Genomic DNA, 20,005 nt, shown 5'->3' on the forward strand with positions numbered 1-20,005 from the left:
TTGAGTCTTTATGAATTTAAACTCAAAATCAGATGAGGCAACTAGAAACATCTCTAAGGCATTTGGAGCAGACACAGCCAGTGAACATTCAATTTAAAGTACGTGAAAGTGATTAGGAAAAACGAGCTGCGCTTGCTGGTAGAATCTGAATCAGACAGTACAAACGAATGGATCATGCATCATTGGACAGTTTCTCGAAACTTGCAGCAACTTTCAAAGGTGAAGAAGTTTGATGAGTGGGTTCCGCATAAAGTTACTAAACAAAAGCATGACATTTGACTCATGATTCTGCTCTCCCTCATCAGGAAGGATCCCTTTCTCTAGAGAATAGTAACAGATGATGCAAAGTACGACAATCGTTGCAGATCAGCACAATGGCCAGATATCGAACGTTTTGTGAAGGATCATTATTGTAGATAAACAACATTAACAGTTTTCAAAACTTATTATGTCAAAACTATAACAGAAACCACTTTGTATATGGCTGGTTAAAGCTATGTCATCTGTAAGGTAAGAAAGACAACGCGTTTTCTGTGTGACTTTTTTGATTTGTTTTAAACATGCAATTCGCCACTGTCTTCCCCTTCCTCGATCTCGACGTCTAAGCTAGCGAGATATTCGGCTCCAGACATTTCCATTCTTGCCATTTCGATGAGTCTTCTGGATTATGAGGCTTTTATTTACGTTCGATCTGCGTTACATCGAAGGATTTGACTGGTTAACTTTCGTCACCTTTTTAAGGTTTTGTGTGAACTTTATTCAAATCGGTTCACTGTCTGTTTGTTCGTCTGTCTGTCTGTCCGTCACACGTATTTTTCTCGGAACTGTAGCAGCGATTGACACCAAAACTGGTGGAAAGGTGGGAACTGTGAGCGCTCACACATACAGTGAGTAACATCCTGGAACGTCCAATTTAAGGGGAGGTCCCCGTACATGCAAAAGGGTGGTGTAATTTTTTTTTCATCAAATATAGTCATATGGGGTATCAAATGAAAGGTCTCGGTTAGTATTTTCCGAAACTGGTCTGAGTTTTCACATTTGTTGGAAAGGTGGGGAGTTTGGGGGCTCCGAAATGATCATTTGTTTAACGGGACCATACTCAGAAACTGTCTAACTGAAAAATCTGAAACAAAAAAATCAAGAGGCTGCCACTATATCGTGACTAGACTCTGAAATACCTTCCGTACCGATATCCTTTCAAATAAAGTTACATTTTTTTTTAATTTGAGGACTTCCTCCCTTTCGCCTCCGCTTTCGCGCCGCAAAACCTTATTAGGGTCATCCTCCAAACATTGGCCTGAGGATGTCAAGGATGGTAGGGAACCTCAGGAGCCGCTCCTCAATAACCATCTGAGGCAGGAGAAGCAAAGATCGAGGCTGTGATACGTCGTGGATCTTCCCTCTCCATCGCGACGCTCGGGTCTGGAGACTTACGGCTCCACGCTCGCGGTCGAGCCATCCTTTTTTATTTTCTAGGTTTAGCTGGCGTTCTGGTTTATTTCATTAGGCAGTCGCAAATTTCTTTGTTCTTATCCCATTTTTAGATCCGGTGCGGACCCACCCATCGGTATAGACACGTTAATTTTGTACAAATGACACGTGAGGGATCAAAGTGCTCAATGGATCTCCAAACATTCCCCAGGCTAGCTAGCAAAGAGGCGTGCATGAACGTGTTAACCGACCACTTTGATGGAACTTTGCTATTTGCGGCCGGACTTTCAAGATCAATTTCGCCAACTTTATCGGTTTTTGGGAAGCTTTTCCCTCTAGGTCGTCTTCAGCCACTCAGGATGGTCATCTGATCATCCGATTTCCCATACCAATCATAATCATTTTCATTACACATTATCGTCCAATATTCTTCAGAATGAAAGAGAGATAAGGCTCAGTATTAAGGGCAATTAGTAATTTAATATAACTGAAGAAAAAATTACTGCGAAAATTGCTTCTACTTGAAAACGTTCATAACAATTAGTTAAAACAGTCAACGACGTGATTTGCTCAACAGAGTAGGTGTGAAACTGTAACGCAGCAATTTTAAAAATTGAGGAATTTGAAGAATAAAGATAATAAACCAAAAGGAAGAATAACCGAGTTTCCTTAATCTACACGAAAGTGAACAACAGCCGCCGTATTACGAAAAGTTCGAAAAAGTTCACACTATAGCTGATAATACCAAACAACCGAAAAAGAGTTTAAACAATCAATTCGAAAAAGCAAAGATTCCTAACTTATTCAATGACATAGTTTTTCCATTAACATTGGAATCCCTGAAAGCCTGATTTATGTCCTTATAAGAATGCCTGCCTCACATTGGAATCAGACTAAAACTTTAGCGCCGACCACAACATTTTTTGCCACTACCGAATCCCTTCATTGAAGCTGTAACATGTGGCTTTCCCCTAATCCACAATTTGGATGATAATCTCAACATCAATGGAACTTTCTAAACTTTTTTATTTATATGAAAGGGAAATTTCATGCCAGTATCCTGTAAGTAAAATCAATCCCTTCTTGAGGTAATGGTAAATAATATGTCTGGCGCAGTCGGTTGTGAATTTTTACGTTTAGAGTGTTGATTCAGTATATTAACAAAAACTTTCCTGGTATACCTCATATGCGGCTATACATGTATAAAATCAAGCCACTGGGGATGAAATTCGGAATTCCCTAGATTGAGTTTAACTGATTGGTTGGAACCATAAGCCGCCGGTGCCGATACTAGTTTTGCTGATTTTTCTCAGGAAATGTGATCTAAAATTTATATTTAATTTATGCAATCAGACTCAGGGAAGAACCTCGAAAATAAACAAAAAATTCCCAACGATATTTGCTGGAAAAAAATTCCAGTTTTATCAAATCCCCTATCACATTCTGCAGTTCACCTGAGCCGGTGTTTTGGTAATAAATGAACCAATAAAAATAATATCCATATATATCCACGCCATGGCCGGGTTTTTATCGCTTGGGTGCTCTGGCGTTCACCCATTACAATGGAATTTCATCAGGTGATTTGGGTAAATATTTATTTAACATCAGATCTTTATGTTTCATTCAATAGTCACTGAACACTGTACCAGCCCCTGCCTGCCATTTGTTTCAGTTCCATTTTGTAAGTTTTGTTTTGCTGTTATTTGTTCGGGTGCTTCGTTCCTACTTTTATCTGGATGCGATGGATATTTAATAGCAGCTTACACCCGATTTGCTTTCGCAGATTGCAAATGTAGTTTTTGTGTTTATTGACAGAATATATAATTTGGATTAGTCTTGGGTATTATTTGAGAATTTTATCTAAATTTTTGTTTCCATGTCTCGTTCACGGAAGGGTATTGGAATGTCATATAGTAAGTAAATGCTGCTATAGTAAATGCTGATCAGATCATTTGACCAGTTGGCAACTATATGTGAGAAAGCTGGTGAACAGGAAGGTCGCTATTATGAATTGATTTCCCAACCAAATGTTTATATTTTGTCTAGGAAACTTTGCTAGGAAGGAAATATTTTTCATTCGTATCTACTTGAAAATCAGATAATCTATATGGCAAGATACGAAATATGCTTTTCACTGAGAGCAAAAAGTATAAAAATACTCTGGTTTTAAATTTACCAGACAATTCTCTTTCGCAAACTGTCTCGCCAAATATGGAAAATAAGTCGATAAATTGGAAGCTGCACGGTTCGGGTATGGAAACTTTTGCTTCTTTAAAGGTTTTGCGTAAAACAAAATGTGTGTCGTCTGTCTGTCTGTCTGTCACACGCCCTTTTCTCCAAAACGGTTGGACCGATAAACAAAAAAAAATTGGTGGGCTTATGGAAGCTATTAAATTCCACGCATATAATGAGTATCATAAATTTACGTGCAGTCTAAAGTGTAGCTCTCCATGCATACAAGGAGACGATGTAAAACTGAATATAGTCAAGTGGGATATCAAATGAAAGGTATCGACTAGTACTTTCCGAAACTGATATTTTGACGTAAATTGCAAAATGCGCGAGTAAGGAGTCAAACGTCCACACTAAAAGTAAGACAGGACTCATTCTCGGAAACCATCCAATAATGGGCTCATGTGAAATGTAAGGTTCAAAATTCCCATTCCAATATCCGCTCAAATAAACTTACAAATAATATATCACCAACTTTGTAAAATTTATTGAAAATAATGTATGAAGAATATTCTTCTCCCCAGCCTTTTTAAGGTTAAGGTGTAAGGCCTGCCACACCCGATTTACTCGGAAACGGTTAAATCAATTGTCCCGAAATGTGGTGAGAACATGTGGTCTGTGAATTCTTTTACATACAACGGGTGGCATTATTTTGCACCGGGTTTAAGGAAAGGCTCCCAATACATGTGAAAGGGGGGTCAACATTTGTTTTTCACAGAATATAGTCGCGTGGAGTATCATAAGAAAAGGTTCAATTAGTACTCCTCGAAACTGAGCATACTTTTGATACTATGTCAAACACAGGGTAGTGGACCAAAAAATCACAATACTAGAGTGCATCCATATGAAATCTAGGCCTCAAAATATATCCCATTCTATTTACTTGAAGACTATACCCAGTCAAAATTCTGCCACCGAAGTGAACCATAATCTATTTTAATTTCAATAAGTAGAAATGTCCTTTTAAATTCCTAGAAGTTTTTTTCAGTAAAAATTACCCTGCTGCGCCACATACGTACACGCGGAACTGGTATGGGCGCATCGCTCCTCACATAAGAAAACACAAAATCTGAAGCGTCCAGCTTCCACTTTCCCCGACTTGTTTACATATGTGAGAAACTTTGTTCGCACCTTCTTTCATTTATAGTCTTCTTTTTGCTCAGTCTTTGTTTCAGAAGCTGGGTGTCTTGTCGGTTGCATCACTTTGCTCTGTCAAAAGCCTGATCTGGATGCAGTCGCGAGGTTTACAAATGACCATCCAGCACATCAAGCCACCGCTGCTTCGTCTTGCCTTTTGGTCGTTTCGGCAGGTGAATTCTCCTTAGCGCGAATTACGTGACCATACCACCGGAGATGCTTTTCTCACAATTTTTGCATGACTGATGTAACCTCATATCGACCGCGAATATCCTCATTTTGGGTATGATCATGGCGTATTACGTCACTAGTCCATCGCAACATCGATCACAAGAACGCCAGTTGTCGAATTCCACTTCATCCAGGTTGCGCTAATGCACGAAACAGCTCTATAACATATGAAACGATCCTTCTATTTTTGAATAAGTTGCTTGACATCAGCTTTGCTATGATATGCTAGGAAAACATAATCTGCATAAAGCAGTGTATAGGCCGCTGGACGTTCGATGTCTCGTCTGACAGTGTCCTAACAAGAACAAAGGGGGATAGTGAGAGGGCGCTTCCTTGATGAGCACTGATTGAGGCACAAAGTGGTTTTTACCTCTCTGCGACACTTGCAACTTTACTTTTCGGATCGTGGTAGAGCAATATATCACACCAGGCCTTGTAACATATATACATACAGGAAGCCCTTCCCCCCCTTTAGCTCAACACAAAATTATGCCACTCGTTGCATGTAAACGGTTTCACAGACAGCACATCCACAGTAAATTTAAAAACAAATTTTCAGCCGCTGCATATAGTATGTCATGTCAATATGACAGTCTCAGGTGCGTACCATCTTTGCAGGGTTTCACAGTTGGGTAAAACACATGACAAAGGGAGAACACCGACAAAATCTACAGCAGGTCAATCATCGCCAAAGGCACTCTCATTTTAGAGGCGCTCCTGCACTCTAGCGCAGCAACGAAAAGTTTATCGCCAGAAAGGAAACTCCGGAGCTTCGTAAAATACTGAGAGAGTCTAATAGGGAAGTAATATCTTCACAATGAAGCCAGACACAAAAAAAAATGAATGCCTCCAGAGAAAACAAGAAAGCTATTGCAAGTAAAACTAACAGTTCTTACGGCAAAAAGTTCATTGAAGATTCGACTTGGACTAAGACCGAAAGCAAGGTAAAGCTGCAGATGAGGTGCCGACCTAATGCGCTAATCATAACGAAAAAATGATTACGCATTCTGTACAAGGTTAAGACCGACGGTCTACGCGAAACTGTGAACCGTTTAAGGGGGTCATCCCGTGTGTCGGGTTGGAGAAATCGATTTTTTTTTTGTATGAATTCTATCTATATATAGTGGAGAATATGTGGACAAAGGGATTTTCCGATATTCCGAGTCGTTCAGAAATTACAGTGTTAAACAGGTAAGGAGTTTGCAGCCGCGACTAGAGTACTCGATGAGAAAGAGCATCGAATCTTTTTTTACCTGTTAGTTTTTTACCTGAGCCTTATAAATTCGAACACAGGTATAAATATAAAAAGATGGAAAACCAACCAATTGTCTAAACTTATTTCGTGTTTGGATTAAAAAGGATAATCCAGTCTAGAGTGAACACTGAAAGGCTTTCAAGCTATACTCAGTTATATTTTGTTGTAAGTATTGTGCTGTTTGCGTGTTCAGTGATTTTTTTCAATGGATCATACGAAGGGAGATCGTTTTAACGTTCAACGTCATGCTCGCACTAAAAAACGAGTATTTCATGCGAATCGACAAGTTTTGTATATTGTATATTGGATTTTGCTGGAGTTTTCTCCAGTATTTCTGCAAATTTTTGCAAATAATAAAATATACGTGGTAGTAAAAAAGGCATGCGTAGGACATGTCGAGAAAAGAATGGGAACGCGGCTTACAAATGCAAAGAAGAATCACAAAGGCATTGGCGGAAAAGGGGCTGGAAAACTAACTGCTAAGGTTATTAAAGACCTCACTACATTTTTTGGGCTGGCTATTCGTCGACACGCAAATTCGATAGAAGGAATGAAGCAAGAAATTTGGGAAACTTTCCTCCATAAATGTTCTACACACGAAAATCCTCAGCATCAATATTGTCCAGCAGGCGAGGACATTTGGTGCAAATGGCGCATAGCGGAAGCTAAAGGAAAACTGGATAGTTTTCACCACGAGAAGGCACCTTTGACTGAAGAAGTTCAAACAGTCATCAAACCAATCTACGAAGATTTGCCACGAGATGATCTCTTGAACAGATGTTTACGAGCAGAGACCCAGAATAACAATGAGTCGTTAAATGCATTGATCTGGACTTTCGCTCCTAAACACCTTCATTCTGGGGCAAGGTCGTACAAATAGCCACTTTTCTGACTGTAATTATTTTCAATGGAGGATTCAATGGCATTCTCAAAATCCTAGTGACAATGGGATGTCAAGTTGGTCACATATGTCAGGTTTATGCCGACCGCCATAATGGAGCGCGACTTTGGCGGTCCGAACAACGATCAACTGATTTCTCTAAAAGAGCCAGAATTGAAACCAGAGAGCAACAATCGGCCTTACAAGACTTTTTTGAAGAAACGGAGGGTGCTCTCTATGGACCAGGTATAGCAGATTAATGGTGAGCTAAAATTTTACTGTTGATAATCACATTTAAATTTTCAAATGCGTTTTTCTCGAAACTGCATCTTGAAAATCGGCTGCCACCATAGCTCTAAATCTATCCAACCAAAATCTTTGAAATTTTCACGGCTTCTTTAGTACATATTTCTACGGTCCGCAAACTAGGATAATTGCAATCGGACGGGTAGTTTTTTTTTATTCATAAAAAAAGCCATAAAAAAACACCAAAATCCAGAAAATTAGGTTTAAAAGCCCACCAAAAATTTACCTTTTAATATTTTCTAATTATCCTAGTTTGCGGACCGTGGAATATTGTCCACATTAAAGTGCCGTTTAGTTTTTTTCCTCAAATGAACACAGCGCCCTCCAGCGTGGCAGCAGAAAAACATCTTTTTTTGGAGATGGGTGCATAAATTAACACGTATTCCAAAAATTAACTACGATATCAAGCTGAAAAATTTATCACATATACTAGAGATATCAAGAAATATATGGTGAAAAAATCACGTTTCTATCTTTATCCAGTCCTTCAAAATAATTTTTCAAAGAAAGGCAAAAAAACGGCCTTCATACGGGATGACCCCCTTAAGTGAACACCGAAGAGCGAGTTATTGTTTGAATTTAAACCAGGTCAGATATCAAAAGATCAACAGAGAAAAATTCAGTCGTCACTAGGGGAGCGACAGAAATAAAACGAAGAAATCAATCATTACAGGATATAAATATTCTAAGAGCTATCCATGCTAGAAATGTCAGGATCCTGCCGACCACGAGAGTAGATATCTCTAAAAAGATGTTTGAGGTGTTTAGTATTTCCACACAACTACACAAGTGTCCACAACAGATTCGAGCTGTGCCGTAAATGCGGAAGAAAATATCACATTGCTAAGGATTATGGAAACCCAAGAGCCAACTATCTGTTCTGCAGATCAATAAATCTCATCAATAGCACCCACATCACTGGCAGTAGCACAACCCTCGTATTTAAAAGGTGATCAACGATAACATATATACAAACCTGAACCATTGCCAAGCTTCCTCAGGATTTGCTATAAAGATTTACACAGTAAGGTAAGGACATGAGAGTGGAAACGCGGTGCTAAGGGCATATGAAAATCGAGCCATAGACGAGACGACAAAGATCATCTAGAGTGAATTTACATTTAGGATCCAGCGACAATTCCTACGACAGAGGAGTTCAAATCAATGCCAAAAAGACTAGTGAGTATGCAAATGACAATAACTCTAGAATATCACCTGACGATTTTAATGCATGGACTGAAGAATTGTGTTACCTTTAGACGAATTTCAAAAGGGTGTACATCACTTGAAATTCTTTCTCTTCTGAGTCTTGTACTTAAAAACACTGGATGCGTCAATATCTTCTGAACGAGGAAAATGGGATCGGTGACAGATGCCGCATAGGTTAGAGACAGTTTAGTGTAGGAGCTCTTGCGGCACGTTACTAAAGACTACACACACAGTGACCCTCGGGTCATAATTTTTGAATGTATAAAAATAATTTGGCGTAGGAAGACAGCTATAAGCTGGACAGTCAACAAGTTCAAAGAGGAGGATTTCAATTTGTTGAAAGGAAATACGAATGATAAGACTTTACCGATTAGCAAATAGTTACAATGAACATCCTTCCGAGTATTGAACTTTTGGTTGGATCGAGGAATGCGGCAAGGCTTTGTTTAAAGCCAAAAGACGCAGAAAAGCAACCAGAAACCGATCTGGATACGACCAAATACATTAGCAATACAAAGAGGCGCGGAAAAAATTGCATCTGATTACCAAAAGCAGGTAAAAATGACTGTGTAAGGAAGTTGAGTACAGAAAACAGTTCTAAAATTCAAGACAAATGATTTCCACGAATCAGTTACTCTAATCTGCTACACGAGGCAGTGACGAACCGTTTACCACAAAATGTGACCACCACAAACCTTCTCACTGTCGGGGTAGATCCCGCCGAAGTTCTAATGGTAAATGAAATAGTCGAAAATAGAGCACCTGGCTCACCAACAAAGCACTTAAGGCAGTAATTAAGATAGCGCCAAATATTCTGGCGGGGCATTTCTCCCATGTTGTGAAGAAGAAGCATTTCTCACAAAGTGGGAGAAGCAAAAGCTAATACTCATTTCTAAGTCAAAAAAATCTTTGAGTTAACTTTTGTCCTACAGGCCGATATGCCTGAATAATTACAGTGGCAAATTATTTGAACGGATTACTTCTGTTTCGCGAAAAGGAACGTGGTCTCTCTGAGAGGTTTCTTTAATTTGATGGCTAGCATAGCTTAAACCGGACTCGAAGAGGATAAAGGCTGTACAATTAAAACATTGGTAGTTCATTTAAGCAAACCGAAGTACTGGCAGTTCACACGGAGAGAAATCATCGCAGAATGATAAGCAACAAGGCCGTTGGATCCATTGAATGGGGGAGGGGCGATATTCCGAAGTTGATCGAATAACCCCACGGCAAAGTTTTGATCCAACATAGCTTCTGAACGGGCACGGAGGTTATCGAGAATGCCTCTACCGCTTTGGGCGTAAGGAATCACCATATGACCCAAAGTGCCCGAATTTTTTAGAAGACGCAGAAAATGTTTTATTCCGATGTCCGCGGTCGGCAGCCCAAAGGACCGAATTAGAAGGTACAACGACTAAGCACTTAAAATCCAATAACAGCTGGAACATATGTATGTTAAAGTTGAAGGGAATACAGACTGAACAGGCATCCATAAGAAGCTTAGGCAGGAAGAAGTTAGAACAAAAAAGGATCAAAAAAGATACGAATGCGTGTACAAGCACCACGAAAAATCTGATCCAGCCCCGTGATATATACTATGATATATGGAAATCTTGCGAAGAGAATGTAAGGAGTAGAGTTCAGTGGGTAAAAGCGTTACTAGTCAGTGACAGCTTTTTAAACTTTGCACCTTCCAAAAAGAAGATGGACAGGCCCTGAATCCATTTGTTCTACACAAAACCCTAAAAAGGCGGGAACCATACAAAATTCAAGATTCTTCTATTTATTAAGGAAATTTCGACTTCACTGGAAAAGATCATACAATTTGCTATTCCGTAGCTGTCACGATATTTTCCCTTAAAGTGGATATTGATTTCCAATTCTGACACCACACTGGTTTCCAATTATCCCCACCATATTATGATATATTCATATATATAATATCATTTCATAGGCAGACAAGCAAAATTTCCCCATACATTACATACATTATGTATGTTTCTCCATTCCAACATGCCCACGTACACTCCGTTTTCGGATCCTTATTCAATAGATCCGTGGAAGTACTCAAATGCGTACTTTTTCAAATGTTCCAAATATAAGTGGATGCAATATTAATATTGATTTCGGATAAAATCTACAAATGGATTGCAGATTACACAATCTGTAGGTTCTTATACGTGAAAATAAAGCACTTTTCATGTACGGTTTCAGTCGGGGTGTAATTCGACGTTGCTTTCATGTTATTAAATTAGGAATGAGTTGAATAACAAGTTACTGCAGTTCATTTGTATGGAAGCGCTAAATGTTTTGTATTTCTGTATCCGTACAAGCACGGATTTAAAGGATTAAAAATTATTGTTGAACTAAAAGTAATTAAGCATGATGAACAACTAGGTGAAGGTAACGAAATGTGAAACAATTATTCCATATATTTCTCTAGATTATCTAATAATTTTATTTCAGATTTTATGTGTTTTTATGGGCTCTAAAAATATGTTGCTGTTGAATTCAAGTATTCGGGCATAATGTGCACTACATTCAAGTGTTCTGGCTTACCGAAGTCTTGATTTTTTCCTGTAACTCCCGGACATCTGTTAAAGTGGAGGCAGACCCGCAAAGAAAATTCAGTAGCTGCTCAGCCCAAATACAGGAAACACATGAGAAAACAATCTGCGGGTTTTTTCCGTCTTGGGTTTGGGTTGGAATACCAGCCTAAATTGTAGAATAGACTCTTCTTTACTGTCATTTTACTATCCCGGATTACTGAGGCCGTTGTTTACACAGTACACGAAAAGTCATTGTGAAAGACTTCGTTAAGCGACATAAGAATCAATATGGGACTTAGAGAACCTACCACAAAAGACCAACCGCAGAAATGACAGATTCCTGTTGTCATGCACATGAAATTTGAAGCGACTGTTATGGTTTTGAGTGTTGTGAATAACAAAAGACAAGTCATCTTACCACACTTCTTTTCTCAAGGACTTCGAGTGAATTCTGCAGAATACATCGAGGTTCTAGAAACAGCAGTTAAATTTTGGATTGATACGCGGTGACAGCCCACACATCTTTCAGCAAGACTCTCCTTCTTCGCACAAAGCGATGGGGACACAAGATTTAATGGCTCAAAATTTCGTTAACCACATAACACCCAACTTATAGTTCATCCGAGCCAAACACTGATGCGTACATATGAATATATACACGCACGGCGCGCGCAAACTGCATTGAATACCGGCGATGCTAACATCCCCATATGTATGATATCTATTTACACGCCTTTCCCTGCTTGTCCTAAGACGCAACTAAAAGGGGTAGAAACTTGTATGCTGGTAACTTGCAAATTTTGAAACTTTATAGTTACCGAACAGCGATAGGGACTGCCTCATGACTAAGACCTTTGGCTATCGAAAACGGGCTGTAATTGGTTTCTGGAATGTGCACACGCTCCTCGACAAAAATAGCGAGGGTCCTCAGAATGCCCCTTTTCTCCAATTTGAGGGTGAATTCAGACGAAATAAGTTGGACATGTTGGGCCCAACTCTGAGGTGTACTCCTCTCCCCTTCTACACTATGTAATCTGGAAAGCCAAGTGGTAGCCAACGCGAATCTGTTGTCGCCTGTCTACCCGTGAATGTTATGAAAACTTCCTTCAATGTCGAGGTCTTCTGGCTTTTCCGTTAATCGAGAATGAGGTCACATTGATTTCGAACTGCCAGTTTCCGCAGGAGGTCGTTCCACTTTATGTCAAACTAATTTTTCATCAACTTCATGATGTAGTGTTTTTGTGATTTTAGGGAAATTCGATTCCACCAAGTGACGACATTTCAGGAAGTGGCAATGGTTAACGTTGTCACTTAAAATTCAATCGGTGTTGAAAAGTACTTAAAAGGATCTATTTAACTTAAAAAGTACAGAAAAATGAGAAAAAGTGCTGGAGTACTAAATTTAGTACTTTTGGAATTAAAAAGCCGACACTGACACAGAGTGTATCTGAAGTGCTCTAGGCAGGAGGGGTATTCCGAAGAAACTGATAGCCATTACAGAGCAACATACGATAACGCAGAATGCCACGTGATACACCAAGGTGAAATTTAAGAGGATTTTGAGGTCCGTCTATCTGTTTCCTCTCTCATCGGATTATGGACCTTGCCCAAGTGTGTCTGGATTTGGAAAGGAAGGCAGATAGAGTTAGACTGAAGATAAACATGATTTTTGAAGTGATCAAAGTATTACTCAACGCCCTCAATGCAGCTTCACTATCGCTACAGATTGCGATGCGCCTGCCCTTCAACCGCTTGTCAATCATCCAGGTTGTCGCCCTTAGGGTCGTATACACTTCAGCCTGAAAGACCGTTGTGTATTGTCCCAACGGAAAAGCCCACCTTCCGTTTTTATTCGAGAGGTAGACTCCTGCTCCAGACCTATTTTCTGTCTTTGAGCCATCGGTATTGAAGACGTCAGTATATCCTGACACTCATTCTTCTGGTTCGTCCCAGTTTTCTCTTCGTTTCTAGATAACATCACAGCTTCTACCAAACAGATGTTTAGGGATTTGAGAATCAGAACGCATCGAGAAAACTAGATTCAGTTCTCCCAATGACTCTTCTAATGCTCCGTGCCCACCATGTCCATTGTTTTCCCAGAGACCTAATCGAATTAGTCTATGAGTTGCTCTCATTGCAGTGCTCTGAATAAAAAAATCCGAGGGCTGCAAATTGAGTAATGCATTCAGAGCTGCGCCGGATCTGGAGCTCATGACATCGGTGATACCCAGACACACAGTTCTTTGCAGTGTGGCAAGTGTACAGCGAAAACTCTTTTGTTTCACCTTAACCCACCACACCACGGATGCATACACATCGGCCTAATGGTAGTAACATATATCCATATTACTACCTCAGGTCTAAGTTCCCAAGTCGAGGCAAAGGTCCTACACAGCCCATTAGCTGTGAGAGCTCGTTTCATCTTTTTCTCTAAATGCTTGTTATAAAGAAGCATCTTGTATAGAATAATTCGCAAATATTCAGAGAGTTGAAGGGTTGTACCCCTCATCTCTGGAAGGCAAAGACCATTCAGTTTCATCCTTTTTGTAAATAATACCATTGCGGTTTTATTATGATTTACTAAAAGTCCATGACTGGGACACCAACTGTCAATCAAATCAACGGTGCGTTGTGTATTTCTACACACCATTCCGAGATCTCGGCCACCAGCGAGCACAGCCACCTCATCCGCATAAGCTTGATCATGTATTGGCAGATTTTGCAGTTCACATAGTAGTGAGTTGATCAGTATACTCCACAGAAGTGGCGATAGCACAAATCCTTGAGGGCGTCGCTTCTGTCGTTAGGTAGCGATCAACACCCATTTCAGCACACAACAATCTCTGCGTTAGCATAGCATAATAATAATAATAATCGTTGGCACAACAATCCATATTGGATCAGGGCCTTGAAGTGTGTTAGAGCACTTCATTCAAGACCGTAACGGTACACTAGGAGGCAATGTGGTCAGTATTGCGCTCGCCCGAGATTATTACCCTGATTTAACTCAGGTACTCATTCACAGCTGAGTCGACTGGTGTCCGACGTCAAATCACGACACAAATTCCACTGCCACCAGTGAGATTTGAACCGCGACCTTCCGTACGACAGCCTAGTGCTCTAACCACTCAGCTATCCGGACACATAGCATAGCATAGATCCACTTTATTAGAGTTTCGTCAACACCATGCTCTCTGGCGGCATCACAGAGCTTTTGGAAGGACGTACGGTCAAAAGTCCTTTCAATGTCCACGAACACCCCCATCGGGTACTCACCCATCAGAATTGCATCCTCTATCTTTGAAACCAAAAAATGAAGAGCAGTCTCACAGGACTTTGCACGTTGGTAAGCATGTTTGTTTTCATTTAGGGCGTGCAACTTTAGCGCCTTCTCGCGAATGTGTCGTTTAACCAGTCTCTCCAGACATTTCACCGAAAACGATGTCAGGCTGATTTGCTTGAAGTTCTTTGGATTTGAATAGTCATATTTGCCAGGCTTTGGTATGAAGACTACCTTAACCTTCTACCAAGAGGAAAGTACGTGGCCCAGAGTAAAACATCTTCGAAAAATATATCTTAGAAGTTGCTCTAAATGCAACAATAATGTCGTTATCTGGTAGCAAATGGTAGGTCTCAACTAGTACTTTCTAAATTCTAATATTTGATGTAAAACTGAGGAGTGTAGAGGCTGGAAAGAGATCACTTCTTTCTCATTCCTCCCAAAAGGCACTCAATTCAAAAACCTGTAAAAAATCATCAAGCTGCCACTCCACGGTATCTAGGCTCCAAAATACCTTTCATATCGATATCTGCTCAAATATGGTTAATTATAGTATCTAACAATGTTTTTTTAGAAATTGTTTGGAAACACCCCTTAAGTTCACTCTAGAATCATAAAATGGCATTAACGTAGGATATAAGATGATGATACCATTGAGTTTTGCTGGAAATCGCAATTTTACTAACAAAGTTATAAGAGGTCAGAATTGTCCCTTTTTTGCAAAATTTCAATCTAAGATTTTGAATGTTAATGTCACAGTAAAGTAGTATGACATAAGATATGCATATACATTAAGAACTAATAAATGGGACAAATGTGCAGTCAAATATTCTTACGTGGGAAAGTCTTTCATATCTGAAGCGAAAAGCTTCTGGTTTTCGACTTGTTTTACATATTTGGCGACTGTTATGAACCAGCAATTTCTCCATCTAATTTTTCCTCGCTTCAACGAAAATTATCCACATGTGTGAAACTGCTGTCTTAAATTAAGCGGAGTTAACGGAGATCAATATCTTTTCCACTAATACCTTTGATTGGGCTGTGGAAAGTGTTGCCGAATAAATTAATTGCCTATATTAGTGGCATCTAAGCCTGTTCTAATCCAAGGCGTCAATGATAAGATCAGCGTCTTATTTATGGCCTCCTAAAACCACTACTTCAATGCAAACTTACCTGTTGATGTTGGTAGAAGGCTTCCAGGTACTGGAGAAAGAATGCTACTACTGCTGCCGCTTAAAGTGCTACTTTCACCGAAAACCGGTGAAAATTGTAAGGCGATACTGGTTAGGACGATGTAAAATGCTATATAACCTATTTTATCTAAACCTCTGAAGAGATTTGATCGCAAATCCATCTGCCGTTCATGATTCTCCGGACGTTGATATCGATGATCCATATTGGTTCTGTTGGCCCGCTTTCGTTTTGTTATTGAATGATTTACAATAGTGGGCGGTCCCATATTGACGTTTTGATACGGCATCTGTTCCAAACGTCTGCCGCCTAATTTGTCCTCCCGCATTGCGGAACGATCCTTTACGCGAACACTTTTCGATTGCGTTACACTGAGCCGATCTCAGTGAGATTTTTATGAATTATTTACAAATTAATACCATTGACATATCAACTGGAGGTCATTAATACACTTTTTAGGAATAGAATTTCAATGAAATAGTCGACACTGGATATGTATTTCAGTCGAAGTTGGTGTTGATTTTGAAGCTTATCTGAAATAGATGAAAGACAGAAAATAATTAGAATGATAAACACATTTGCTTTCAAAAGTTTTCTTTTAAAACTTTGAACATTTTTTAGTTTAATTATAAATATTCCATGCAGTTCGAGAGTTGTTTGCTAATACTATACTTGGTTTCATTTTGGCAGAAATTATCTTTTATCTTGCGATTCATTGTCACTACTCAAGCGAGGTTTACGATATATACGAGTATCTATTAAAAAGTATCTTAACATTAATTACGTGAATATTGTAGAGTCACGTTCTTATATATGTACGAAGGTCCACGTTGGAGTTGGCACGTTTTTTGTATCGCTACTTTAGTCCTGGATCATCAGCTACTGATGTCTAAAGTTTTACTTCTCAGATAATTTCTGCCTCATTAAGGCACTATTCTGAATAGTGACAACTTGTTCCAAACTCAATCTCAGTTAACCTTTTTCATTGAAACTTTTTTCATCACGAGACAATTGCTAATGCTACTTGACGTGTTTTATTAATTCATAATGCAATTTTTATGTTTCTTCCTATAATATGATGACGGAAGAAGTGCTCTGAAATGCTCTTGCCATACAAAGTGTGTATTTCGCGAGTTTGAACCGCTGAAGACAGCCTGCTTTTGTGCGTTGGAAATTTGAAAACGGTAGCTTGAATATGGAAAAGTTTTCTCGCATTTTGTGCAACTTTAAAATTGATTGCTGTTTAAAATTAAGATAAATTGAAAAATAAATTCGACATTTTGCGAGTAACTTTGCTTGATATTCTGGAAGGAAACACAGAATGGGTATTTTTATACTTCGATATAATCGAAGACTCCCCCTCTTAAACTTTTTTGTATTTTTGGTTGGAGACGGAAGTTTTGCCGCCCTTACACCTTCCACTTCGCCACCACTTCAGCTTTCTTTCCGGAGGAAATTGAATGTCAAGTACAGATACGTAAATTAATTTTAATAAGGATTTAAAACTCCAAAATGTTCCATAAAACCGAAACAGTATATATTTTTTGCAGAATTCATTGTTTAACTCAGTTCGAATTTGTTGCCAACATAAAATTGATATTAACCCTCAGCAATGATAATGAAATGTTTGAGTTTGTATGCATACATTGCTTTGCGTTTTGGCGTTAAATTGTCTTTTGGCATTGGAGCATCCGCACGTAACGAAAACTAAACCCACAAGGACTCTTGTCGTTGGATCCGTCTTTTTAATATCCGGAACGCTGTCATAAAAAGTTAGAAGTACAAGAATGTATGCAGAACGGATGTTCAGTGTAGTGTACGTATGTCCTTGATCACAAAAAGTAAAAGGGACTCATAAAATCGCTTTAACTTTTAATGAAATTTTTAAATATTTTATGGAAGATAAAACGATTAAGAAGTTCCTTCCTCTAAACATTTGAATGAGGAGGAAAGAGATTGCGAAATCTGGCTGGGTCTTCCGGGCACTCAAGGGGATAGAGAGCCGGGATGAGTGCTTTACGAGTATGATATTAGCATTATGTTATGTATGTATATAGAAATGGACCGCGTTCTACTTTTGATCTATATTTAACCTGCAACATAGGAAGTGGAAAGGTCGTTGGAAGGCGTCAGAAGACATTATTGACAATTATTCGCATTGAATTTCCAAATTGATGAATACTCGATCATGTATTCAATTAGCTCCAAACAATTTGATTTTATAGTCGCCACATGTCCCCTATGACACTAGCAACCTTTTGTCCTGAATTTCCATTTATGTTTTCATATGTTGGATTTGTTTGTCAAATCAACTAGCATTGGTCGTGCGGATCCCACCCAAGTTCTGAATCAATCAACAAAACCCAAAACAAACAAGAGGCACTCTTGTGAATATATGCATATATGTATGTATCTTTAATAGGAGTTCCCACTATCCAATTCTAATGGCTGAAAAAATACTCTACGCTCTCAGTTCAATTTCAACTTCATTTAGATTTAGAACGGGGTCATCACAATTGTGTTGGCCTACAATAGTAGTTCACTGCCATCTCCTTTTGCATTCTTGCTTTCATACAGCTTCATCTAAGTGTCGCGGCGTAGATACAGTTTCAATTGAATTAACATATTATAGAGACGTACGAACTCGTTCATCATTCAGCAGCTCATGATATTGACATTCAGATGAAATACGAACCTCACAACCGGGAAATTATTAGATCGTAATGATTGCGTGTGATTGGATTGTAGCGATCTCCATCTCATTTGAATTAAATACTGGGATGAAATACCAATCACTAGTAATTAATTTTAATATCCTCATTTAGGTAGTTGTCTTCAAGAGTTGATAGTTTTCACTTCTGAAAAGTGAAACTGAAAATGTTCTTAAGGGAAAAACTGGAAGCAACCATAGCTCACCAAAAATTGGAGTTGCCACCTCATCTACTTCAATATTATGCTGTGTTTTATGAAGGTTGATGTGAAATAACTTTTATTTGCGGTTGTAGGAATTTTGTTTATTATGTTGAGATTTACACCAAACTTTTCTTTTTTTCTTCAATTTTTCATTTTGGAATAATTTTTTACAGTCAGACTATAAGGATGAAGTTTCTCAACTGATTTTCTAAATAGGAAGAAAAGGCATTGCTGGTCATTTTACAAAATGAATAAGGTCCTTTCTGCAACTGACTGGTACGCCGCGCTACAAAATAAAAACCAACCGTCTTCGAATTTTCAGATAACCTTCTTCAATCTTTTGGTCCCTTCTTTCGTCCTAATCCATGGAAATGGTATATTTGGTTTATTGAAAAAATCCGTAGTTTTCTATGTGCGAAATATCGTTATGGAATGAGATTTGATCGTTTAAAAAGTGCTGAAGATCGAGATAACTTGTTAGTCTTATATTCATCAACAACAAATTCAGTCAAATGTCTATCGACTGAGTGCCCGGATGGCTCAAGTGATTAGATCGCGCGCAGGGCGAGTTTCTGGTTCAAATCTCATTGGTAGCAAAGAGATTTGTTATCGTGATTGAATGTCCGATACCAGTTGACTCAGCTCTTAATGAGTACCTTAGTTAAATCAGGGTAATCATCTCGGGCGAGCGCAATGCTGACCAATTTACCTCCTACAGTGTACTGTAGTCTACCTTTTCGGTCTTGAATGAAGTGCACTTACACACTTCCAATATGGATTGTTGCGCCAGTGATTATTATTATTATCTATCGCAGGGTCAATACAGCGCCAGGAGTTCAAATTCTTTTGAGCTTATGTATGTACTTCCCGCCCCTCGTTGCTAATATTAAAAAAGCTGAAATATTCGTTTTGAGCTGATTTTATTTCTGATTTTCCTCAGTCAGCTTGTGAACTTCACCTTGATATATGCATTTTTTCCTTCCTAACATTTATAACAAAAGATTTCTCAAGTTATCTTTCCAGATACATAAAAAACAATTCATATGAATACACAAAAAAGGGGGCATTATTCTGACTGATAATTACCATCTGATTCTTTAGCCTCTAGAATTTCAGGCTTCGTTATTTATTTCTCCTACCAATTTTCGGACATTCATAGCCGCCCTTTATAATGAATAGAATTTATACCCACGTCGTTATAAATGTATGTATGTAGGTAAGGTACAGAGGTGAGGCAGCGTATGATGAGTTGCCTTTGCCTCGAACGAAAACGCAAGTGATGTATTTTTTGCGAATCTGGGTGCTAGCCAAAAAAAGGGGTCAGTGGACCAAAAACTGTGGAAGAAAGAAGTTTTTCCCAATTGATCCGGTGTGCCATCGAGTGGATGGCGGAC

General features: G+C 39.0%; 1 protein-coding gene across 1 annotated transcript in view; it reads right to left on the reverse strand.

The window, feature by feature from the left end:
• The window catches only part of LOC119657358 (low-density lipoprotein receptor-related protein 2), a 392,732-nt gene that overhangs the window by 325,454 nt on the left and 47,273 nt on the right, over positions 1–20,005 (reverse strand). The window contains exon 2 of the mRNA XM_038064231.1: positions 15,681–16,231. Within this exon, the coding sequence (XP_037920159.1) occupies positions 15,681–16,026 (346 nt within the window). The 5' untranslated portion in view covers positions 16,027–16,231. The remainder of the gene's footprint in view (positions 1–15,680; positions 16,232–20,005) is intronic.

This window comes from Hermetia illucens, chromosome 5 (assembly GCF_905115235.1).
Source record: "Hermetia illucens chromosome 5, iHerIll2.2.curated.20191125, whole genome shotgun sequence".
NCBI classification, from domain to species: domain Eukaryota; kingdom Metazoa; phylum Arthropoda; class Insecta; order Diptera; family Stratiomyidae; genus Hermetia; species Hermetia illucens.